Source organism: Thamnophis sirtalis, unplaced genomic scaffold (assembly GCF_051295495.1).
Source record: "Thamnophis sirtalis isolate CommonGarterSnake01/CBP01778 unplaced genomic scaffold, rThaSir2_p1.2 scaffold_3, whole genome shotgun sequence".
Taxonomy (NCBI): domain Eukaryota; kingdom Metazoa; phylum Chordata; class Lepidosauria; order Squamata; family Natricidae; genus Thamnophis; species Thamnophis sirtalis.
The window spans coordinates 164,514,504-164,536,141 of NW_028261383.1; the positions used below are offsets into that span (position 1 = coordinate 164,514,504).

General features: G+C 39.5%; 2 protein-coding genes across 4 annotated transcripts; one reads left to right on the forward strand and one right to left on the reverse strand.

The window, feature by feature from the left end:
- Positions 1–584: 584 nt before the first annotated feature.
- HTATIP2 (HIV-1 Tat interactive protein 2) lies at positions 585–16,649 on the reverse strand. 3 transcript variants are annotated; one of them, XM_087710691.1, is made up of 6 exons: positions 16,517–16,649; positions 14,584–14,758; positions 13,009–13,116; positions 11,978–12,115; positions 10,731–10,792; positions 585–699 (listed from the first exon to the last, which is right to left on the reverse strand). In XM_087710691.1, exons 1-6 carry the CDS (start codon positions 16,588–16,590, stop codon positions 591–593), a joined length of 666 nt encoding a protein of 221 aa, XP_087566817.1. In that variant the 5' UTR covers positions 16,591–16,649; the 3' UTR covers positions 585–590. The 3 variants fall into 3 exon arrangements, with proteins under 3 accessions (XP_087566817.1, XP_013919671.2, XP_013919670.2); XM_014064196.2 differs by lacking the exon at positions 585–699 and adding an exon at positions 6,494–6,978; XM_014064195.2 differs by lacking the exons at positions 585–699; positions 16,517–16,649 and adding exons at positions 6,494–6,978; positions 15,601–16,093.
- Positions 2,776–3,843, forward strand: LOC106547131 (olfactory receptor 5AR1-like). Its single transcript, XM_014064188.2, has one exon. It carries the CDS (start codon positions 2,776–2,778, stop codon positions 3,841–3,843), a length of 1,068 nt encoding a protein of 355 aa, XP_013919663.2.
- Positions 16,650–21,638: the final 4,989 nt, after the last annotated feature.

Genomic DNA, 21,638 nt, shown 5'->3' on the forward strand with positions numbered 1-21,638 from the left:
GAAAATGAAAATGATGCAAGAACTGCTTAGAATAGAATGACAAGCATTATGTTTTAAAGTAATGGCCCCCAATCTTTTGGGCACCACGGACCGGTTTCGTGGAGAGAGTTTTTTCCGCAGACTGGAGGGGGTATGGTTTCATATGCTGCCCGCATTCGATAGATGGGGCTTTGCTTATTTGCAGGGCCCAGTTTCTGGCATGCTGGCAAGCGGTGATGGACCACGGACCAGGGTTTGGGGATCCCTGTTAATGCCAAAGTTTGTAGACTTACATTTTACACTTAAATGGATGAGTTGCTGGTGAAGAACATCAGAAAGACTAAATGATTTTAAGTGGATGCATACAGTAGTTTGAATAGAATAATTGATAGGCAACAATGGGAGTATCAAGAGAAGAAAACTTGTCAAATTTGCAGCCAATATTTATGAGCCATTCATAGTAGACCGGATTTGGAAACCAAAATCATGCAGGGTAATATTAATTTTATTATAAGGTTATAATAACAGAATCTTGCAAGTCTGAAATGTGCTCCCCCCACCCTCCCTTTGTCTTCATGAGAGGCAGGGAGGATCTAGTTTGAGATGTTTTGTTAGGTTATAATTCTTCTCTGGACTTTTATCAAAAAGTTTCTTTTATCTGTTGTTAGCAGTGACTTTTCTTCTTGTCCCTCAAGGTCATTCCTTCTGTCCATTACAATACTGCATACAGAGAAAATTGGTATAAGATGTTCTATCTATTACTCCAGTGTTGATTATGAAAATAGGCAACTCATTACGCAATTTGGAAATGTAACAATCATGTTGAATCACTTTTTCATATCAGTTAATAGTGTTGTAAAACCCAGTGATTTTGAAAAATGATTGGTCAGAGAATGAAACATATTTTAAAGGTGAATTTCTTCTCTCAGCTTGTTTTTTTTTAGTTAAATATTATTAATACTAATATTCCTACAGAATATACAAAACTAAAATTTTACATGGTAACAACTGCTAGGATTCTTTATTATTCTTTATTCTTTCTTTCTTATTGGAACAATCCTTTAATTCATTAAATTATAGAGGCATGCACTGGTGTCAAAAGTAATTTCCTATCTGAAAAACAAATCTGATATAGAATGTAAATTTGGAAACCAGTTTTGAATTAAAATCTTATAAACAGTCGTATTATAACCCATGTTTGTGGTTTTCCTCACATAAATTAAAATGTTTAATTATATTCCCATCTGATAAACACCCCCTCCCCAATTTTCTTGACTAGGCAGAAATTACTGTAATTTTTAAAATCACAGTCTATAACTTACAGTTTGAATAATCTTTATTACAATTGATTACTGTCGCTTTAAGATTTTACTTATTTTAGTACTGATTTAAACCTTCAAATTGATATGCCATTCAGAATGAGCTGAGGTCAGGCTGAGCTAGTTGCTGCCAGAGCCTCTACAAAGCCTCTTAAAAAAACGCCCTCTACAGGAGGAGGCAGGAGAACGACGTGCCTCATCTACGTCAGGAATTTTTCGGCTTTTAACCCTTGCTTAGCTCTGCTCGAGTGATCATAAAGTCAGACTAGATGAAGCACCTCCTTCTCTTGCTGCCTCCTGTAGAGGGCACTTTTTAAGAGGCTTTTTTAAACAGCTAAGCACTAAGCAGAGTCATCCATGGTGATTCTGGTAGCAACTAGCTCAGCCTGACCTCAGCTGTTGCCTTTTTCCTTTTACATTTTTTTTCTTTTCATGATGACAGTGGTGAGGCTCTGCCTCCCCTGCCTCTCCTGACTGCACATCCCTGGCCATTCTAATATGCAGATTTATATCTTTATTAAGTCCCTTTGTTTTGTACTGCTGAGCTGGGGCTGGCCTTTGCACTGCTCTGTAATGCAGCCTAAGGGGCTGCTTGCAGACCCAGAATGACACAGAATGCCGAGGTTGGGATTATGCTGTGGTGCAGCTTGGGGGCTTCTTGTAAATCCAGAGCCACAATGCGCAAAAAGTACCCCTTTTATGCTTCCTGAGACACAGCAGCAGCTTTGTGCCATACTGCTCGGGCTTCCCAGGGCACAGGAGCTTTGCGATGAGCTGCTGCAGTGGTGGGTTCCTATCCGTTCGGCCTGGTTTCAATGAATCGCTTAGTCATTGAAATTCCAGGCCCAATTGTGATCATAAATTGAGGACTACTTGTAGATCAGCTTCCCCCACATTTTGAGGGACCAATTCTGTGCCAAAAAAATTTCCACGGACCCGTGTGTGTGTGTGTGTCATGATTTTACATACTGCCTAAATTCTGTGCATGCCCATGTGAAGATTCAACACTTGCATGGCCTGGTTCCAGTCCACAGCTTGGGGGTCAGGAACCCCTGTTGTAGACAGATATCTCTCTGTAGACTGATAGTGTCTTGTTCACTTACTTCAAATTTTCTGGCTTGCGTGTACGCATCTCTGTGTATATGTGTGTGTGTGTCTATGGCAATGGCGGGATTCAAAATGTTTAACTACCGATTCTGTGGGCGTGGCTTTCTGGGCATGGTGTGGCTTTCTGGGCGTGGCTTGGTGGGCGTGGCAGGGGAAGGATACTGCAAAATCCCCATTTCCTCCTAATCAGCTGGGACTCTACGTCAGGAATAGATGGGGGCGGGGCCAGTCAGAGGTGGTGTTTACCAGTTCTCCGAACTACGCAAAATTTCCGCTACCGGTTCTCCAGAAGTGGTCAGAACCTGCTGAATACCACCTCTGGTCAATGGGCAATTTAATACTTACATAATCTAATCTACCACCTTCTTTTATGGAAGTATCTTTGCTGGTATTTTATGTTTTGCAGTTACTTTTAAGCTTATGCCTATTTATTGTGACGTACCATGTCTATGGTTTTGTCTTAAGATCTCATAGGCCCAGCCACAGTTCCTCAGAGTGCGAAAACAGAAGCACTGTGACCACTTTCATCCTCCTGGGCTTTACAGAGAGACCTGAATTGAATCCTCTGTACTCCAGCATTTTCCTTCTCCTGTATGTGCTGACAGTACTGGGCAATGGGTGGATGGTGACCTTGATCAGAACTGAACGGCGTCTGCACACTCCAATGTACTTCTTCCTCAGCAACCTCTCTCTCTTGGATCTTTGCTATTCCTCAGTCATTGCACCCAAGGCTCTGGAGGCTCAGCTACAACAGGGCAAGGCTTACATTTCCCTTCCATCTTGTGCAGTTCAGATGTTTTGTTTTACTACTCTGGTGACAACAGAATGTTTTCTCCTGGCTGCCATGGCCTATGATCGTTTCCTGGCCATTTGCCACCCTTTGACCTACACCTTACTCATGACCCACAAGAATTGTGTTTGCCTTGTGCTGGGGGCTTACAGTTGTGGTTTGGTGGGTTCCATCGTCCAGACTAGTGGAGCTTTCCGGTTGTCCTATTGTGGGCCAAACCATATCAACCACTTCTTCTGCGATATCCCTGCTGTCCTGAAGCTCTCTTGCTCTGACACTCAGCTTTCTGAAGTAATCCTTTTTGTTTCCACAACTGTCATTGCCATAGTAACCATCACCACCATCTCTGTTTCTTATCTCCGGGTCTTGTGGAATGTCCTCTGGAGCCACTCTACTCAAGGACGACAAAAGGCCCTCTCCACTTGCTCTTCCCACCTGACTGCTCTGAGCCTCTTCTATGGCACTGCCATCTTCATGTATGCCCAACCAAGGAACAAGGATGGATCACAAGATCAAGACAAGGTGGTCTCTCTGTTTTATACCCTGGTGATCCCTCTTCTGAATCCAGTCATCTACAGCCTGAGGAACAAAGATGTGAAAGAGGCCATGAAGCATCTGTTCAGCAGGAAGATCCTGGCCATGAGGTAGCTTGGAAGTTGGAAATGGTTGAACATCAGCTACGTATAAGTTTGTCTTATGACAGTCTCAAGCATAGGCTGGTGATGAGAGAAGTCTTGTGAACCAGTTATTGCTTCTCCCCTTTATCTTTGTTTATTTAGGGTCCCTATAGTCCATATGTAAGTGGCTAAGAATTAGACATTTCTGAAAGTTTGTTGAAGCTTGGGTTTTTTCAGGGCTCTAGAGTAATTTAGCCCTGAGGGTTCCTCCTACTAGGACTTACTATCACCACTCCTTTCCAGGAAGGCATCAAAGCCAATCTTAGGTTTTCTTTGAGCTGGCAGCCTTTGAACTCTATTCAAATTAAGCTCAGTGGAAACACTTTCAGCTCCATTTCATGCTCTCATTCATTTCAGCCAGTGCGTCCAACAATATAGTCCAAACTAAGAAACTTTCAGTTTAACAGCTATAGTAACAAAATCTTGCACGTCTGAATACAGTGTGCTTTTTCCTCCCTCACTTTATTTTTTGTATGAACCGGGGGTGGGGGGCTTGTCCAAGACATTTCTCAAGTTATTTTCTTGGTCTGGGCTCAAGCCCCTCTTATTTGACCATTGACTTGTTAGCGGCTCTTCTTTCTGTCCTTCAAGGCTACTCCCTATGTCCTCTATAGCAGAGCCTTCTCAACTTCTCTTTCACCTCTGTGCTGATCTGAAATTCCTTCTTTGATCTTGAAATGCTGTCATGATTGGTAGGTAGGATTCTTTCAAATGAATGGAGGGAAATAAGGCTACACCGTCATGCTTTTTCCAAGTAATGAAGGCTTATCTTTCTTAGCCAATCTATAGAATAAAACCTTAAATCACCAGCATTGATGAAAGGTTTCTTTAATAATCTTAATAAATCCAAATCTCTACCTGATCCATGATGTATTGGTCATTTTTATACTTGTTCCATGCATCTTGAGATAGGAATACAGCACGGAACTAACAGGAGAGCATGCAAATCAGACAGCCTGCCTTCAGAAGTTTTGAAATAATTTATATAGTCAAAGAAGACCACATTGGCAGAGGAGTGGTGATGATATGGTTAAGGATTGGGCAAGAAAGCAGAAGCGATCTGCACTGTGAAAAGAATTGTGAAATGCAATTTATCTAATCTGGTTTGACATCTATTTTTCTGGAAGTACCAGCTTAAAAGGATTCCCTGGGAGGAATGAACTTGTCTGGGCAGATCCGGTATAACTGAAACAACTAGCTGTGTCTTACTTATTGCAGGTATTATAGGGATGTGAAGCTTACAACCTTTTGTCTATGGAGATTTTCAGTCATCCAGGTCATGGTTGTCCCAAAGGTGCCGAGGTGGCGCAGTGGTTAGGGTGCAGTACTGCAGGCCACTTCAGCTGACTGTTATCTGCAGTTCAGCGGTTCTAATCTCACCGGCTCAAGGTTGACTCAGCCTTCCATCCTTCTGAGGTGGGTGAAATGAGGACCCAGACTGTGGGGGCGATATGCTGACTCTGTAAACCGCTTAGAGAGGGCTGAAAGCCCTATGAAGCGGTATATAAGTCTAACTGCTATTGCTATTGCTACTTGGCAACCCTGTGAGCCATGGTGGCGCAGTGGTCAGGGTGCGGTACTGCAGGCTACTTTTGCTGACTGCCGGCTGGCTGCAGTTTGGCAGTTCGAATCTCACCAGGCTCAAGGTTGACTCAGCCTTCCATCCTTCCGAGGTGGGTAAAATGAGGACCCGTATTGTTGGGGGCAATATGCTGACTCTGTAAACCGCTTAGAGAGGGCTGAAAGCCCTATGAAGCGGTATATAAGTCTAACTGCTATTGCTATTGCTAAAGGTGCTTTTTCAAGAGGCAACTGGACTTTCTGGGTTTTCTTTGAAGACCTTTCGCTTCTTATCCAAAAAGCTTCTTGGGTGAGAAGCGAAATGTGTTCAAAGAAAATCCAGGAAGCCCAGTTGCCTTTTGAAAAAGCACTTTTGGGACTTAAAACCTTTTAAAATCAATCTTTTCCTTGATCTACAAAACATGATTATTTGATCTTTTTACTACCTCCCTTCTATGTTTAGCATGTCTTGGTTAGTGATCATTCACAAATACAATGGTAATAAAAATAATTTCCCCATTATCTTTTTACATGTATTTATTAAATGTATTTATCATCCATCTCGCCACAAGGCAACTCATTTACAATTTTTGTGCACCTGACAACAAAGTCTATCAGAGTGAGAGTAACATTGGTAGCACAGTATGAGAATTTTTAGATGGCAGTAAGGAGTGGACTTTCTTTCTTCTCTCAAGTTAAGTCATGTGTTTACTTAATGACCATTTGGCTTAATGGCCTGGTTGTTGGACCGGAACTCAGTCACTAAATGAGGGGTTGATGTATTAGACCTAGGCACCTAGGCAACAAATCAGCCAGTCTCTGCAGCAGCATATAAGGCCTGAAATGAGATTAATAAAAGTTCTTCCTAACATTCCTATAAAACCAGTGAATTTTGTTACAGGGAGCCTCTATATACAGCAGCTACTGTGTAAACATTTTTGCTTTCTGCTTGATATTCCCAGATTTTGATGATAATAACGTTTATACCTTCATTCATTCCACAATGCATTTTTAAGTTTCACTTTTAGTGTGTTAGTGTTTAATCAAGAGCCCCCACACAATTCCATTGGCAATTAATTTTATTAAGAGGCAGGATACACGTTTAAAGCTTCTGAAACAGCACCAATGACATTAAGGCTTTTTAAAAAGTCATTTCTGGATCACATGCTTCTGAGGCAACATTCATATCAAATGTAATTCAGAGGTATTGATATATTCAAAGACCCTCCGAAGTATAAAAATATATATAATTAAAGCTGGGCTTTGGGGAATCGGTGAAACCCCTTCATTATAAAGCTATCAAAAAAAAAATCCCTTCTTCTCCGTTGATCACTTTGACTGACCGAGAGCATGAATGGCTGCATTTTCCAGCACTTCAACTTTCTCCCCGTCTTTTGCTGGCATCACTGCAAGATTGACCATTGCTCGGGCCACAGTCGTGGTAGGAATAGACATATATGTGGGAAAGAAATGGGCTACCACTCCTAGGGCTTTCCTGGTCACCCATTCACCAGGCCGAGATTCCTGGCGATCACATAGCAGCACCCTATGGCAGAGAGGCAGAAAAAGAACTTATTTTTTTCCTCAGTTATACAGTATGATATCTGGATTTTATTGCTCTCAACATAGCAGCAACAAGAAGGTAATATTTTCTTATTTTCAAAAGAGATGTGCAAAGTAAGATAAATGCAAAACAAGCCATAGGAGGATGAGATAGGAATAGTGGGTTTTAGTATAGCAATAGCAATAGCAGTTAGACTTATATACCGCTTCATAGGACTTTCAGCCCTCTCTAAGTGGTTTACAGAGTCAGCATATTTCCCCCAACAACAATCTGGGTTCTCATCAATGTACATGATGAGCCATCATTATAATGAATTATTGTTTGGTTATTGATACAAAGCTCGGTAAAATTTGCCTGCCTGTCAATAGAATATACTGAAAAGTTTGATTACAAGTGTAACGTTATACGATACCATACTAATGCTCAAGATGGTGCTTCTAGCTGAATTGATTTTTGTCCCAGAGCAATGCATTGGCTCTTTTGTATGAATGGAAATATTCCAATGCAACTCCTTGATTATATATTAGAGGGAAAAAGCACATTTCAATAAAGCTCTAATAATTTTGAGACAGGAGCTGACGTCGCAACAGTTGATTTTTTTTTGCTGCTGGACGGTGCTTTTGGACCTAAACCGTCCCGAAGAGACGGTGACAGGGAAAAGTACATCTCGCAAAGTCCCTGATTGATCCAAGAGAATATCTTCTTGCCGGCGATAAAAGTCCAGCCAAAAGCTGCTGAAGTTGGGACAGCTCCGCAACGGGAAGAAAGCGGAAAGGGAAAGTGTGTCCATCTGGTGAGGAAATTTTATTGTTATAAAAGAGACTCCCCCCCCCCAAATCAAAGCTAAATTAAGCTTGCAAAGAAAAGAAAATAAGCAGTGAAATTAAACTATATTGGACATTGTGATCTTTTTTTTAATGGATGGAGATTCAAGAAGAGAAACTTTGACAAAAGCACTACTGATAACCAAAGATAAGCTGATTAAAGAAGCTGACGGAGGGTCTCGAGATTTTACAAGATATGTAAAAAGCAACAAGTTGCAAAGAAATTTGATTAAGGAAATAATCAGAAGATTAATTCCACAAATGGCAAAAGACATAAGACTGCACTATTACTGGAAAGGCACAGGTTGAGATATGAAAACTAATAACAAAATATTAGTCAAATTTAGTTAAAATTAGAGCATTATGTTAAAAATGAAGTGATAATGGATAGTTAGATAATTGATAATGATAACAATGTACACATATGTATTGGTTTGATAAGAGGAAATTTGGTATAAATTCTAAAGGGTGATCATGAAAGGAAGTTTAGAAACTCTGTTATGTATAAAAGCTTATAATATTAAAAAAAGAGTAAGTTAAATTTAGTTAAACTAAGACCAAAAAAATATATGAAATAATGACGGATATTGTTAAATAAATGATTGATAATGATAATAATGTAATATTTGTATTGACGATAAAAGGGAAATTGGATATAAATTGTAAACAGTGATTAAGAAAGGAGGTTTAAAAACTTTGTATTAAACATAATTAATTTTTATTTAGAAAGTTTTATAAAGATGTAATGTTGCTGGATGATATTGAAAATGGATAACGGAATGCCATCATGTGGTTTTGCTTTCAATTTTAGAATATTTTATATAAAGGGACGTAAAAACAATCATAGTCATATGAAGATTGAGATATGATGATAGTAATATATATATATATATATAAATATATCTTGATTTAAAATATATAATTTGATATGAATTGTAGGTGATGACTGTGGAAGGGATGCACGAAAGCTCTTTGTAACTAATTGACATACTTTTTACAATTTGTAATGGAAGATATTGTTGTGGTGTTTGTTGTGTTTTGTCTGTTTGTGTTTATTCAAAAATAAAAAAATATTTTGCTGCCCGTCTGCCCCCTCCTAAAGCAACCTTGCAGGTTTTCAAGATCGTTCAGAGAGGCGTTTTTTAAAAAGAAAACCTTGAAAAAGCCGCAAGATCTGGAGAGATGGACAGGCGGTCTTTTGGGGAGGGGGAAATCCCCAGAACCAAGTTGCCCAGCCAGCACCCTAAAGAGGTGCGTGAGGGGCTCTGGCGGCTGCAAAGCATGTCATGAGGGGCAGAAGTTCCCGAATCCAGCAGGGAGCCTAAGCAAAGGAGGAGACGGAGAACTGGGCGGAGGAAGGGGGAAACTACTGCTACTGCTGGAGCTGCGTTGCCCTGCTGGGTTCAGGGACTTCTGCCCCTTGTGCCGCGCTTTGCAGCCACCGGAGTCGGTTCCACCACAATACCGCGAAGCCCTTATCCGCGGAGACATAAGCGTGAGTGCTAATCCGCGCCATCCGAATCGCTAAAGCAAATGCGACCTTACAGCACTGACATAAGGGCGGAGGGCAAATCCGCGCATTCCGAAGCACTCTAAACCTAACCCTAAACCTAAACCTAACCCTAACCCCTAAACCTAATCCTAACCCCTACCTTAATTTAAATCGGCTTTCTGCCGCCGCACTGTTTTAAAGCGCCCTTCTGTCGCCGCGCTGTTGTCGCGGCGGTGATGACGCACGGTGATGACGTCATGGCTTTAGTGACGCGGTTTTATCACCGCTATTTTGACAAGCGCGGTTTTGTCGTGCCACGCCGGAGTCCTGCACTGACCTCTTTGGGCAACCTGGTTCTGGGGAGGAGGAATTCCTCCCAGCACCGCAAAGAGGTTTGTGCAGGGAAACAGTGGGGGGGGGGGGAAACGCCCTGGAATGCCTCCATGTTTTGCTGGTGGCCACGCCTCCTAGGCAAGTTCGGGGAGGTCCTAGGAAGCCGACTGCGCCGCACAAGGGTGGGGAAAGTGAGCGAGGGGGGTGGGGCAGGTGTTCTGTGACAAACCTCTTCTAACCGGTTCAGTAGATTTCTGGAACCTCCTCTACCGAAGAGGTTAGAACTGGCAGAAACCCACCACTGGTCACAGATATCTATTCAAGCTGGAAAAAGACAGCTACAACATGATAGTTGCATATTCAATTCAGCTTAGAAAGCAATGGCTCTGGGAGAGGCTGTTGATAATTCCTTCTATTAGTCTGCGTGGTTCAAATGATATCTTGAACAGCCACAGGTGAAGGAAAATGGTTATCTGTGACCTGCAGTGTGATGTGGATGTGAATTTGGGGTTTGCCTTGGAAGGGCCAGGGGATAAATATCTGCACATTGATAAAAAACAAAATAGGCTAATCACTCATTTACTTATTCATTTGCATGTTAATCTGCTTCACAGCACTGTGGCTTGGACTGCATTCCCAATTACAAACAAAATTAACTCTTGAATCTGACATAAATGATGTCTGTGGATTAGGTTCTCAAATTTACTCAAAACCATCGCTGGTATTAGTTTTGACCAATTTTCCTAGCCATGTGTGAATGGAAACATACTTGTACTTCCATCAAAGCAACATTTTGAAGTCGGACACATTAAATGAAACCTTTCTACGTCTACGTTGCTTATTTGGTATACTCTTGACTTTAACAGCCCACAAGAGGACTGTGAAGTTTTTCAGTAACAACTAAACAAGCAGTTGAATTAATTAACTAATTTTGTTACAATGAGAAACTTCAAATCTTTACTAATCAGCAACACTCACAACTAATACAACTTCCTATGTGGTGGAACGGTCATCCTTCTACATGCCCCTGAACTAACAGTTTGTCCTTCCATCAGATTCATGATTTACACATGCAATATACTTACGCTGGCCTAAATATGGAGAATCGGTCAAATTCAAGTGCCTTAATCCTGTTTTCTACTTCACCCTAAAAAAAGAAGGAAAAAACAACCTCCATTGAATGAGATCTCTGTCTTGTACATAGAAATACACAGAAGCTGAAAAGTATGCACCTCAAAATAACGTGACCCGTCAAAACCGCGTTCCACAAAAGCGCGGTCGACGAAAGCGCGTATGTGACGTCATCACAGCGCGACGAAAAAGATCGAAAAATTGAAATAAAAATTAAATTACAGCAAGCCGATTCACATAAAGGTAAGGGTTAGGGTTAGGTTAAGGGTTAGGTTTAGAGCGTTAGCGTTACGTTTAGCGTTAGGTTAAGGGTTAGCGTTAGGTTTTTCGTTAGGTTAAGGGTTAGGTTTAGGGTTAGGTTTAGGGTTAGGTTAAGGGTTAGGTTTGGGGGGGTTAGGGTAAGGTTTTCGCTTTATTTTTACATTTTTCGATCTTTTTCGTCGCGCTGTGATGACGTCACATACGCGCTTTCGTCGACCGCGCTTTTGTCTACCGCGGTTTTGTGGTGGAACCCAAAATAAAGGCAGAAGGAAGGATTACTGAAGATCCTCATATGACGGAGGAGATATACCTTCTTAAGCACTATTAGTTTCCACTCTTAGAAATATAAGCTGCAGACAAAAACTAACTTGCAGGCTCTGTAATGGTAAAATTTGGCAAACCATAGATCCTCAGTCAAGGAATGTCTTTCTTGTGAAAATTTATTGCCGCCTACATTATGCTGCAGGTCATAATGTAGCATTTTCCTTTGAACAACATGGAATAATAATTGTAATAAATAACAGTATCTTCTGGAACCATTGCTGTAAATGGAACTTGTTTCCTCTGCTGAAGCAATATTTATTGGGGCTGTTGGGACTTGCCACTGAATGTAGCTAGAAGGCATCAAGTTGCCTCTTATGGAATTAGAGTGGTAGACTATGCTTGGGAAAACCCAAATTCAAATTCCCAGCTCTGCTTAACTATTTCACAGGGAGTTGGCTTAAATTAAGAGTAAAGAACCAAGTATATAATCATGATTTCCTTGGTGGATACATTAAATAAGCCTCTTTCTCTGTCTAATCCCAAATGGCAACAGAATGGAAGATTTGGCATTTTGTATATCAAGATAAAACAGAACCTGGCTTCAAGAAACCCAACTCTGAAATCCGGTAGTTCTCTCACCCATTGCTTATCTCATTTTGCAGCCCATCAGACATACCTTGATCTTTAGGTAGAGGAAACTGCTGGAGCTATCTGCACCTTTGCTTGACTCTAGGATAAAGTGATGGCAGCCACCAGCTTTGGCTAGCTTTGCTGCATGTTCAACATAATCACGGTCAACACGCACAAATCCATCCTGTATAGAAAGTAGCATTTACTTATTTGAAAAAGTCACCCCCTTACAATCACCTGGAATAAGTTAGTGCTTATTTGAAGTATCAAGAAATGACCTATCAAGAATTATCCAACTTGAGACTTCATAAGCCATATTTATGACAATCAGGCAACTCAAAAATTGCTATTAATTTTAATGTGGAAGAAGGAAAAAAATAAATACATGCTGATCTGAGAATAATATAATACATAATCATGCTTAATTAAATTGTAAATGTAAATGCAAATTAACTGAGATCAAATTTGTTTTTTGATGTGTTGAATTCTTCTCCACCCTTGTCATGCACTCAAATTAAGTGCAACCTTTGGTTCATCCGAGGTGCAAGATAACTCCCAAAAAATTAAACTTGTAAACGGCCAATACAATGCACAACTTGGGTGACTTGGATAAAATTCTGTGTTAACTATGACAATTCGGAAAGATTGCATGCAAATTGGGTTACCATGGGCAAAAGATAAGCTAAGTTGATATGCATGTCTAGCTCCTTGGAAGAAACATAGTAGAGTCAAACCTCTAAACTCTTCACACCTGTTCATCATCAGGCTAACTCATTCCCTCAAAATGCCAAGTACCCAGTTCAATATCCTATCTCAAGTTCCCAAGGAACTTATCTTTTCCAGTTTGATTCCTCCAAGTATACTGAAGTCCAATTACAATCAGTCACCTGAGTCACTCAAACTATAGTCCAATATAGTTGGAGAATGCCAAGTTGGGAAAGACTGAAACAATCCATGAAACCCAACTTACCAGCAAATTCCACACTAGGATGTATTTTATACTTCTTAACTTCCTCTCAGTCTTCCACCTTTCTCAATTCCTCCCTGACCCAGGTATTGCCCCCTTTTCCTCCTCACCGCTCCAGCTTTGGCTCTGCTTGTCCCCAAGCAGCAAAATCCTATGTCATGTCCTTGGAAGGCAGCAGCAGATTCATCTAGCTTCTCAAAGTCAACAACTTCTTGGACCTGGAAACAGACACCCCAAAAAATCAGATGTGAAAGAAAGAACGGGAGACTCCAATGGAGAAAATGAAATTTACGTGTCTCCCTGCTTCCCAAAACAAATGAAGACAGAACATCTCCTGACTAACAATGAAATTTCAAATCATGTTGAGAAATTATCAATCAACAAATAAAATGCACATATTAAAATGCACAACTTGGACGTCAGAGAAGGAATGCTGAAGTTTCCATCCAGATGTGGTGTGATAAGAGGGAGTATAGAAGCAAATGTTTTCTGCTAGGCTCCCTCCTTGTGGAATAAACTATACTCTGAAATAAGAAAAGCACCTTCATTGTTGATGTTAAGAAGCTAGCTAAGTTATGGTTATTCTGGACAGCATTTAGGAACTGAAGAATTGAATAGATTCATGTATCTGAGATAAGTAATGGATATTGGCAATAAATTACTGTGTTAGATTGTGTTACGGTGTTGATTATATATTACGTACTTGTTCTTTTTCATTTAACTTTACTATATTTTCTTATATTGTCTTGTATATCTATGTCTGTTTCCAAAGCACCTGAGGGCAGGACAAGAAGCAATGGATGGAAACTAACCAAGAAGAGACTTAACCTAGAACTAAGAAGAAATTTCCTGACAGAACAATTGATCAGTGGAACGACTTGCTTCCAGTAGCTGTAGGTTCTTCAACACTGGAGGCTTTTAAGAAGAGATTAGACAACTATTTCTCTGAAATGGTATAGGGTTTCCTGCTTGAGCAAGGGGGTTGGATTAGAAGGCCTCCAAGGTCCCTTCCAACTCTATTATTCTATATATCTATATCTAAACAGATACTTCTATGCTCCTTCTTTCAGTTAAAAGTGCCAGTAAGCTAACTTAAGAGCTACACCATATAAAAGAGGCTCCAGTCTCTTGAAATACAGGCAACTTAGTACGATGGAAAAGGCTGAAGAAGACAATTTGATTCCTCCAGTTCATTTTTTATATGGCAGTTTTCTTTATGGCACTATATTCATTATTTATGTATTATATTATGTCCCACAAAATTAGATTTCTATTTTTTTTTAACCATTTGAAGATAGTTGTCAAACAAGTGTTGGTAAACAAATAATCATTCGGTATGCATTTAAAATTGCTTGACTTTTATATTTTGGATAGAGTATTCATTAATATTTTCAATTACTTATGTTTTTGAGAAACATTTAAAGTATATAAGATATGTAACATATAATTTATGATTATAAATATATTTCATCACATTTCTGCCAAGGAATATTGAGAGGTAAGACTGGATTTTCAGGTAGCATAAATTTACAGTAATTTTTCTGAGCACTAGGTTGAGGTTGACTATAATAATATATATCAAAAATCCACGTGGTTAGCATTTAGAATGCAAATTAGGTCCTGAGAGACCCAGGTTTAAATATCTATCAGTTCTAAAGGGAATGAGAAAATGTTTTGTTTCATACCACATTATTGTAAAGAGACCCTTCAAAATTGAGCTTTCGGCGGCCAATGAGGGTCACTCGAGAGAATTTTTGCTGCTTTAAGATTTCAAGTAGCAATTCTTTCCCAGTTTCTCCAGAAGCACCCAAGATGAAAATGTTTTTTTTCTTCTGTTCTTCTGAACTGGGAACCGCCATACTGTTGAGTAAGAAGCAGCAATGACTTTTTTTTAAAAAAAAATGCCATTTACAGTTCAGTTCTCTACTTAATGCAGATGTTAAGTCCCAAGAGGTTCAGTGACAGCTCCTCTCCCAAATAAAACCGTACAGGATTGCAGCTTCAACTTCACAAGAAATCAATTATTTGAAAACTGATAATGAAAATGAAAACATAGCATTGTTGGAGCAAAGTAGTGTTTAATTTCTCCAAAATAAATCAAAGCAAAACCATACTGTACACCAAAACCCCAAAAAACATTTACAATTACTGCCAGCTCATCATACGATCATGGCATGCCATATGCAAAGTCTATGACCTGAAAATAAGGATAAGATTATGCTGACAGTGAACTAGGCATTATTATAGCTATATACAGGTAGTCCTCGACCTATGACCACAATTGAGCCCAAAATGTATGTTGCTAAGTGAGACATTTGTTGAGTTTTGCCCCATTTTATAACTTTTTTGTCACCGTTAAGTGAATAATTGCAACCCAATTGTTAAGTGAATCTGACTTCCCTGTTGACTTCGCTTGTCAGAACTCAGAAGGTTGCAAAAGTTGACTCTGGGACACTGCAACCCTCATAAATATGAACCAGTTGCCAAGCATCTGAATTTTGATCACATGACCATGGGGATGCTGCAAGTCATAAGTGTGAAAAACGGTCATATGTCACTTTTTTCAATGCCTAAACGAATTGTTTGTAAGTAGAGGATTACCTGTACTGGTGTAAGCTGTTATATAGTAAGATTATAAGAACAGCCCAAACCAGTATATAGCTATAATATTCTGTATTTCGGAGAAAATTACTACATTTTACCTTTCCATAAGTGAAGAATGGGCACTTTTCTTTTTTCTTAGAAAGCGTACAGTATTGTATTCCGCATTTTTTTAAAAAAATCGAAGAGCGACCCAAGGAACCAAGAGGTTTCCCAGACCTTGTTGAACTACATATCCCAGAATCCTTCCCTACCGGCTTGCAGCTGCTGGGAGGTGTTTAGCAACATCCCTAGAAATCGCTCCGGGCTGTCATTTGCAACAGGGAAGGGCCGATTGCAATTATAAACAAGGAGCTACTTTTCATTTAAGAAAAGATCTCGCTGCTGTGAAAAGTCACTGAAGACAGGCCTCGCTGTCTTTCTTTGACAACTCAGTTGCTTCTCCCCCCGAGAAAGGGAACCCGAGGGGGAACCCATCGTTCTCGCACGAGGCGAAGAACCCTTCCCGGTTTCTCCTCGCTGCCCTTCCCATTTTAATTCAGGCAAAACATCCAGCAACTCCCCCTCCCCTCCGGGGCTGCTATGGAGAGCCTCCTACCTAGCCTAATTAGATAGATAGATAGATCAGTGTTTCTCAACCTTGGCAACTTGAAGATGTCCGGACTTCAACTCCCAGAATTCCCCAGCCAGCGAATGCTGGCTGGGGAATTCTGGGAGTTGAAGTCCGGACATCTTCAAGTTGCCAAGGTTGAGAAACACTGAGATAGATAGATAGATAGATAGATAGATAGATAGATAGATAGATAGATAGATGATAGATAGATAGATAGATAGATAGATAGATAGATAGATAGATAGATAGATAGATAGATAGAAACAAACCCTGCTGCAACCCTCTTTACACTCAGAAATACCGCGCCTCGTTTACGCGCCAGGCTCGCCAGTGGCATTTCAGGCATCTGGACAGGCCACCCACGGGAGGGGGCTTCGCTAGCGGCGGAAGCCCCAAGCGCTCACCTGCGAAGAAAGCCTCGGAGAGACGCTCTGACAGAGGCGGACTCCCGGGTGCCGCCTCCCGCAAGGGGACGCATGCGCAGAATCGTCCTGCCGCTTTGCTTAGAAGGGATTCCCCCGCCGTGAATTGGGGACGGGGTTCCTCTGTTTTGTTTTTTTCTCCCAGGGAAGAGACGAGGTCGCTGCTGGTGGCTCTTCCTCCAAGCGGGTTTACTTAAAAGACGTTACGCTCCTCTTCCAAATAATTGATCCTTTTGGATTTTCTGGGAATAACCGATGAGTTTCTCCTCCCCCCCCTCCGTAATGTTTCGTTTATGACCGAGATTATCTGGAGTTTGCAAGACATCCAGAGTCTCATATAGAGGAGAGCCGCAACGAATTTAATAAGATAAACGTAGAAGTTTTCTTTGAAAATAATTAATGAAACATAGAACTGTGTTTTTTTTTAATCTGCAAGGATGGCTACTATAACTGCAATGTAGCAATTATTGGGTTTTTTTAAATCTATATGTTATTAGTTTTTTTCTTGAGAAAGTCAAAGGGAACGCTGTATGCAGTTGTACAGCTAAGAACTCTTAATTTGGAGACAAATTAATTGTAATTAATTAAATTGAAATGATTACATTTCCTGTGATCAGACATACACAGTTAATTTATTTTGTTTTGTTTTTTTACTCTTGATTTTTTTTTCTAGCCATGAAATGCGACTCAAGGACAAAGAACAACATTTAATGAAATGCTGAGAATTAAAATGAAATTTAATTTGTATGTTAAAGCTACTATTTTCCTCTCATATTGTACTATTTGGTCATTCATACATTGTTATTTGGAAGTTGGGAAGAGTTTCTTTAATCTATTATTCTTAACATTTTAATCTACTTTTAAATGGATAGGAATTCTAAGTTTTATTATTTTTCCAAGGTAAATAAAAGGAAACATAATAAATCTTCCCAAATTGGAAATAGTCCAGTTTGATTCTTCTGTTTGTTCAACCTAAATAATTTGTTACAAGAAAACTGCAAACATCTCTCTAAATTAATTAAGCAAATGTATCAACATTTAGAAACATTTCATTCTGTCAAGGCTCATATTAAATACAGTAAAATAGCAGCTTACATAAAGCTTCATAGTGTTTTCCAGCCCTCTTTAAGCAGTTTACAGAATCAACAAATTAACCCCATTAATCTGGGTCCTCATTTTACCGATCTCGGAAGGATGAAAGACTGAGTCAACCTTGAACCAGTCAAGGATCAAACTCCTGACAGTGAGCAGTGAGCAGAGTCAGCCTGCAATACTGCATTCTAACCACTGTGCTACCATGGCTCAAATGATGACAGGTAGTATATCAAAATAAAGAATTGCAGATAGGATCTTGGGAACTGTTGAGCCACCTCAGCAGCCAAAAATTAATTGGAAGCCAAATTAGAATGAGTTGAAATCTATAAACATAATTTAAACTCTAGACATAAACCTGAGGATATTGGAAGAGATCTAGAAGGAGAATTGAAAAAATTTACTCAAGACATATCCTAACCTCAACATAGATAAAACTCTGGAAATTGAAGATATCCATAGAATAAATTATTGGGTAGCATATAGGAGAAAATTGCCAAGGAATAAATCTGTTAAAAGTCACATATTTCAAAGCTATAAAGATTAATTGAAAATTAATTAACTGCCTTAAAACTTGGTGATACAATTTTAAGATTTTATCATATGTATGTGTAGATATAGAGTAGACATGAGATTTTTAACAGCTGTTCTTCAGAACACAAAAAGTTTAGATAGAAACAGACAGCTAAATTTTGTGTGAAGGTCTTTGTGAATGGAGGCAAAGCTTTTGTATATTTTTTTCATGATGCTAACAGAATGGTTGAATCTTTATTGGTAACAGGGAAATAAAGATCAAGAACAGGCAGACCAAATATTGGGCCAAAATAAATGGCCCAATGGGAATCAAGACCAAGAACAGACACAGTATCAAAAACAGGTCCAAGCAGCTGGTGCTTCTTCATAAATTAAATGTAGAACAATCATCAGTATCAAATATTGTTAATGGTAACGAGATGAATAACCATTCAAAATTTTAAAAACCTTGGTGAACAAAGTGTGTTTTATATGCTTTCAAGTATTACATATTAAAAATGATGGTCTAGGTCTGTTGGAATGTAATCATCTTGGTCAAAAATGTGTGGCCTCTGGTAAATGGAAAAAAAATGGGTATAGCTATATGTTGTGACTCAGCAGACGTCTCCTGTGAGTCTTTTTGGGATGCAAGTTTAACAATGCAGCTGGGGCTCATTAGTGGTCTTCTGGTGTTAAAAGGACGGATGGTGCCATGCCCTGGTTGCAGGAGTCAACGTTCCATCGTTCGTTCAACATTCATTGATCATCGGTTGTGGTTTATTTGAAGGACACTTGGAGAAGTGATTGGTTTTCTGTAACCCTGATTCAAGGAGACACTTGGAGAAGTGCATTGCTTTGTAAGAGTTTTGGTTTGGTATTCTGTTATCTTGTCAGAGACTTTATTTATGTTTATTTTTGGGCTCGCAGCCAGTCTGAGCCGAGAACTGATAAAGTGAGTTCCTTTTACGTTTGTCTGCCTGTCGTCTGTTAACGAGCGGAGAAGGGGGGACAGAACAGCTATATATGTGAAAAATTTACCATGAATTCTAGAGAAACAAGTCCCATATAGGGAATATTATTCATTCAGATTGAATCTGGGGGAAAAGGCTAGAAAGTAGATGCACAAATATCTGGGAAGTTACATAGCCCTATATCTAAGTGATTGTTCCATATTTGTGTTGTTGAAACTGTCAGCCCATTGTTTGGATAGCTGCTCTTTAATTTTAAAGGCAACCTTTTACAGTTTTTCCCCCTTCTGTCCTTCACAAGCTTTTGGTGCTCAGGATCTCCATGACAGAACCACAAAAGCAACTAAAATGGTATACTGATAGTCCTCGACTTACCACAGTTCATTTAGTGACCTTTCAAAGTTACAACATCACATTGTAAGTGTGAAAAATGGGAAAAAAGTGACAACAATTTTTCACACTTATGATCATTGCACCCCCATAGTGACATGATCAAAATTTAGATGCTCGGCAGCTTGTTCATATTTACAAGCCCTGGGATCATGTAATCACCTTTTGCATCTTTCTGACAAGCAAAGTCAATGGGGATGCTAGATTCACTTAACAAGGACATAAAGGACATAAAATGGGGCAAAATCCACTTAACAACTGTCTCACTTAGCAACAGAAATGTTTGGCTTAATTGTGGTCATAAATCGAGAACTACCAATACATGCCATCTCTGAAACAATGAATTGCATTCTAACCGCAGTATCTCCCGGCTGCTTACAATCCACCCCACTTGGAAATGATTAAGTTAATCATTAAAATTAAAATTAAAGGGCGTTGATCTGATATTTCAAGATAATTACAAAGCTCTGACAGGTTTTGGCATAAGCTGTCAAAAACGAACCAGTTATACCAGCCCAAGTGTGCTAGTTGACACCCACTTAATGATGGTTTGTTGATTAATTATTTTATAGCGTCTTAGCAAGTAAATCCGCCTCTGAATTTTGGAAGCTGGAAGACAGACAGATAAGAGAGGAACGCGATTTCCAGGTAGGTTAGTAGGCTTCAGATAGAAGTTGGGATTTGCCGGTAATTCAAAACACTGAAAACCTCTTGGCTGAACAGAGATTGCAGCAATATTAGATAAGATAGAGCAGACTTGAAAAGGGGCAATAAACCCAGATTTAAAAAAAACACTTGCGCTATGGAAAGCCGTGGCACTGAATTTGAACTTTGTATAGTTAGGTGGTGCTTGTGTGGATGACGCATGCATTAGTCGTTGGGATATATGTGGATATGTACATGTATATGTAAGATAGTCTCAAGTCAATTTCCATTCCTGATGGATAAATGCATACAAGATTGCAGTGTGTTTGGCAATATTACAGGAATTTTAATCCTTTGCTTTCCTTTGGGATTTTTTTTAAAACTTCCCCATTTGACATACAGCCCTGCAATTTCCTGGTGGTCTTTCATCCGAGCCCGATGCATTTTGGATTTTGAGCCCAGGCAAGATCAGTGAAATTGTTGCCAACTGCTGAGACTGCATCACATTTTGGGGGTTCTATGCAAGTTAGAAACTATTTTCCTAGAATTCAAAAATTATCAAATCCTCCTAAAGCATTATGTTTCTAGTGTTCTCAACATTGATATTTAAATGTTCAAAATATTTTATTTAGCTCTTTTGTAACCAAAACTTGAGACTTCATTTCCCCTGTCCTGCCCATATTGTGTTACGTGACAGGTGACAATTATAGCATTGTGAATTAATTGACAGGAGGGACATTATACCAGTCCTGTTAATATCGACTATCTATACATTTCATGCCTGCTTACACATCTTCAAATACCTTCAGTATTGAGCAACGGATATTCTCCAGAAATGTGATTCTTGCATAGCAGATTAATTCACAGTCTTTCATAAAAAGAGGCATGATTGGTTCTCAATTCCAAATGGAGAATAAAAAAGAATAGGAATAAGTACCTTAGCCAACTGGTTTATTTTTAAATTTGTTTTCAAGTCATACATGCTGTAGTTAGATATATTTATTAGATAGCATATACCGATCTTCTCCAACAATGTTTGGGAGAGTAAGTTCCATAAAATATATCCTACATTATACAGCCCATACACCCCATCCCATGTTACACCCCTACATTTATTTTATACTCTTTTAATTGTTTTTATGCTGTATGCCTCCCAGAGTCACTTGAGAGGGGCGGCTATAGAAATCAATAAAATAAATTAATGTTGATTCCAAAGTTAGAATTCCGAATCTGGAGGACACCGGGTTGGGAATATTGTAGCTTTTTGAATCCATGCGCTGGTACATTGATCAAGTATCTATATTTGAAGATGTGCAGTGAGAGAAATGGGAATTCTCTGATTAAACAGCCAACTGTCCTCAAGTATGCTGAGAGATGCTGACCAATTGCCAGTAGAAGTGCATTCAGTTGGAAATCTTTCTTAACCTCTTAGCTGACATTATAGCAGGATGCTTTCTGTTCTGCAGAAGATCATGATATATATATATATTTTTCAG

What these genes read in the sequence shown, in the direction of transcription:
- LOC106547131 (XM_014064188.2), top strand. Translation starts at nt 2,776, where the DNA reads ATGGAAGTATCTTTGCTGGTATTTTATGTTTTGCAGTTACTTTTAAGC.
- HTATIP2 (XM_014064196.2), bottom strand. Translation starts at nt 16,590, where the DNA reads ATGCGTCCCCTTGCGGGAGGCGGCACCCGGGAGTCCGCCTCTGTCAGA. An exon ending in GGTCTCTTTACAATAATGTG is followed by an intron (nt 13,117 to 14,583) that starts GTATGAAACAAA and finishes GTCTGTTTCCAG; the next exon opens with GTCCAAGAAGTTGTTGACTT. An exon ending in TTCTCCATATTTAGGCCAGC is followed by an intron (nt 6,979 to 10,730) that starts GTAAGTATATTG and finishes TCTCTGCCATAG; the next exon opens with GGTGCTGCTATGTGATCGCC.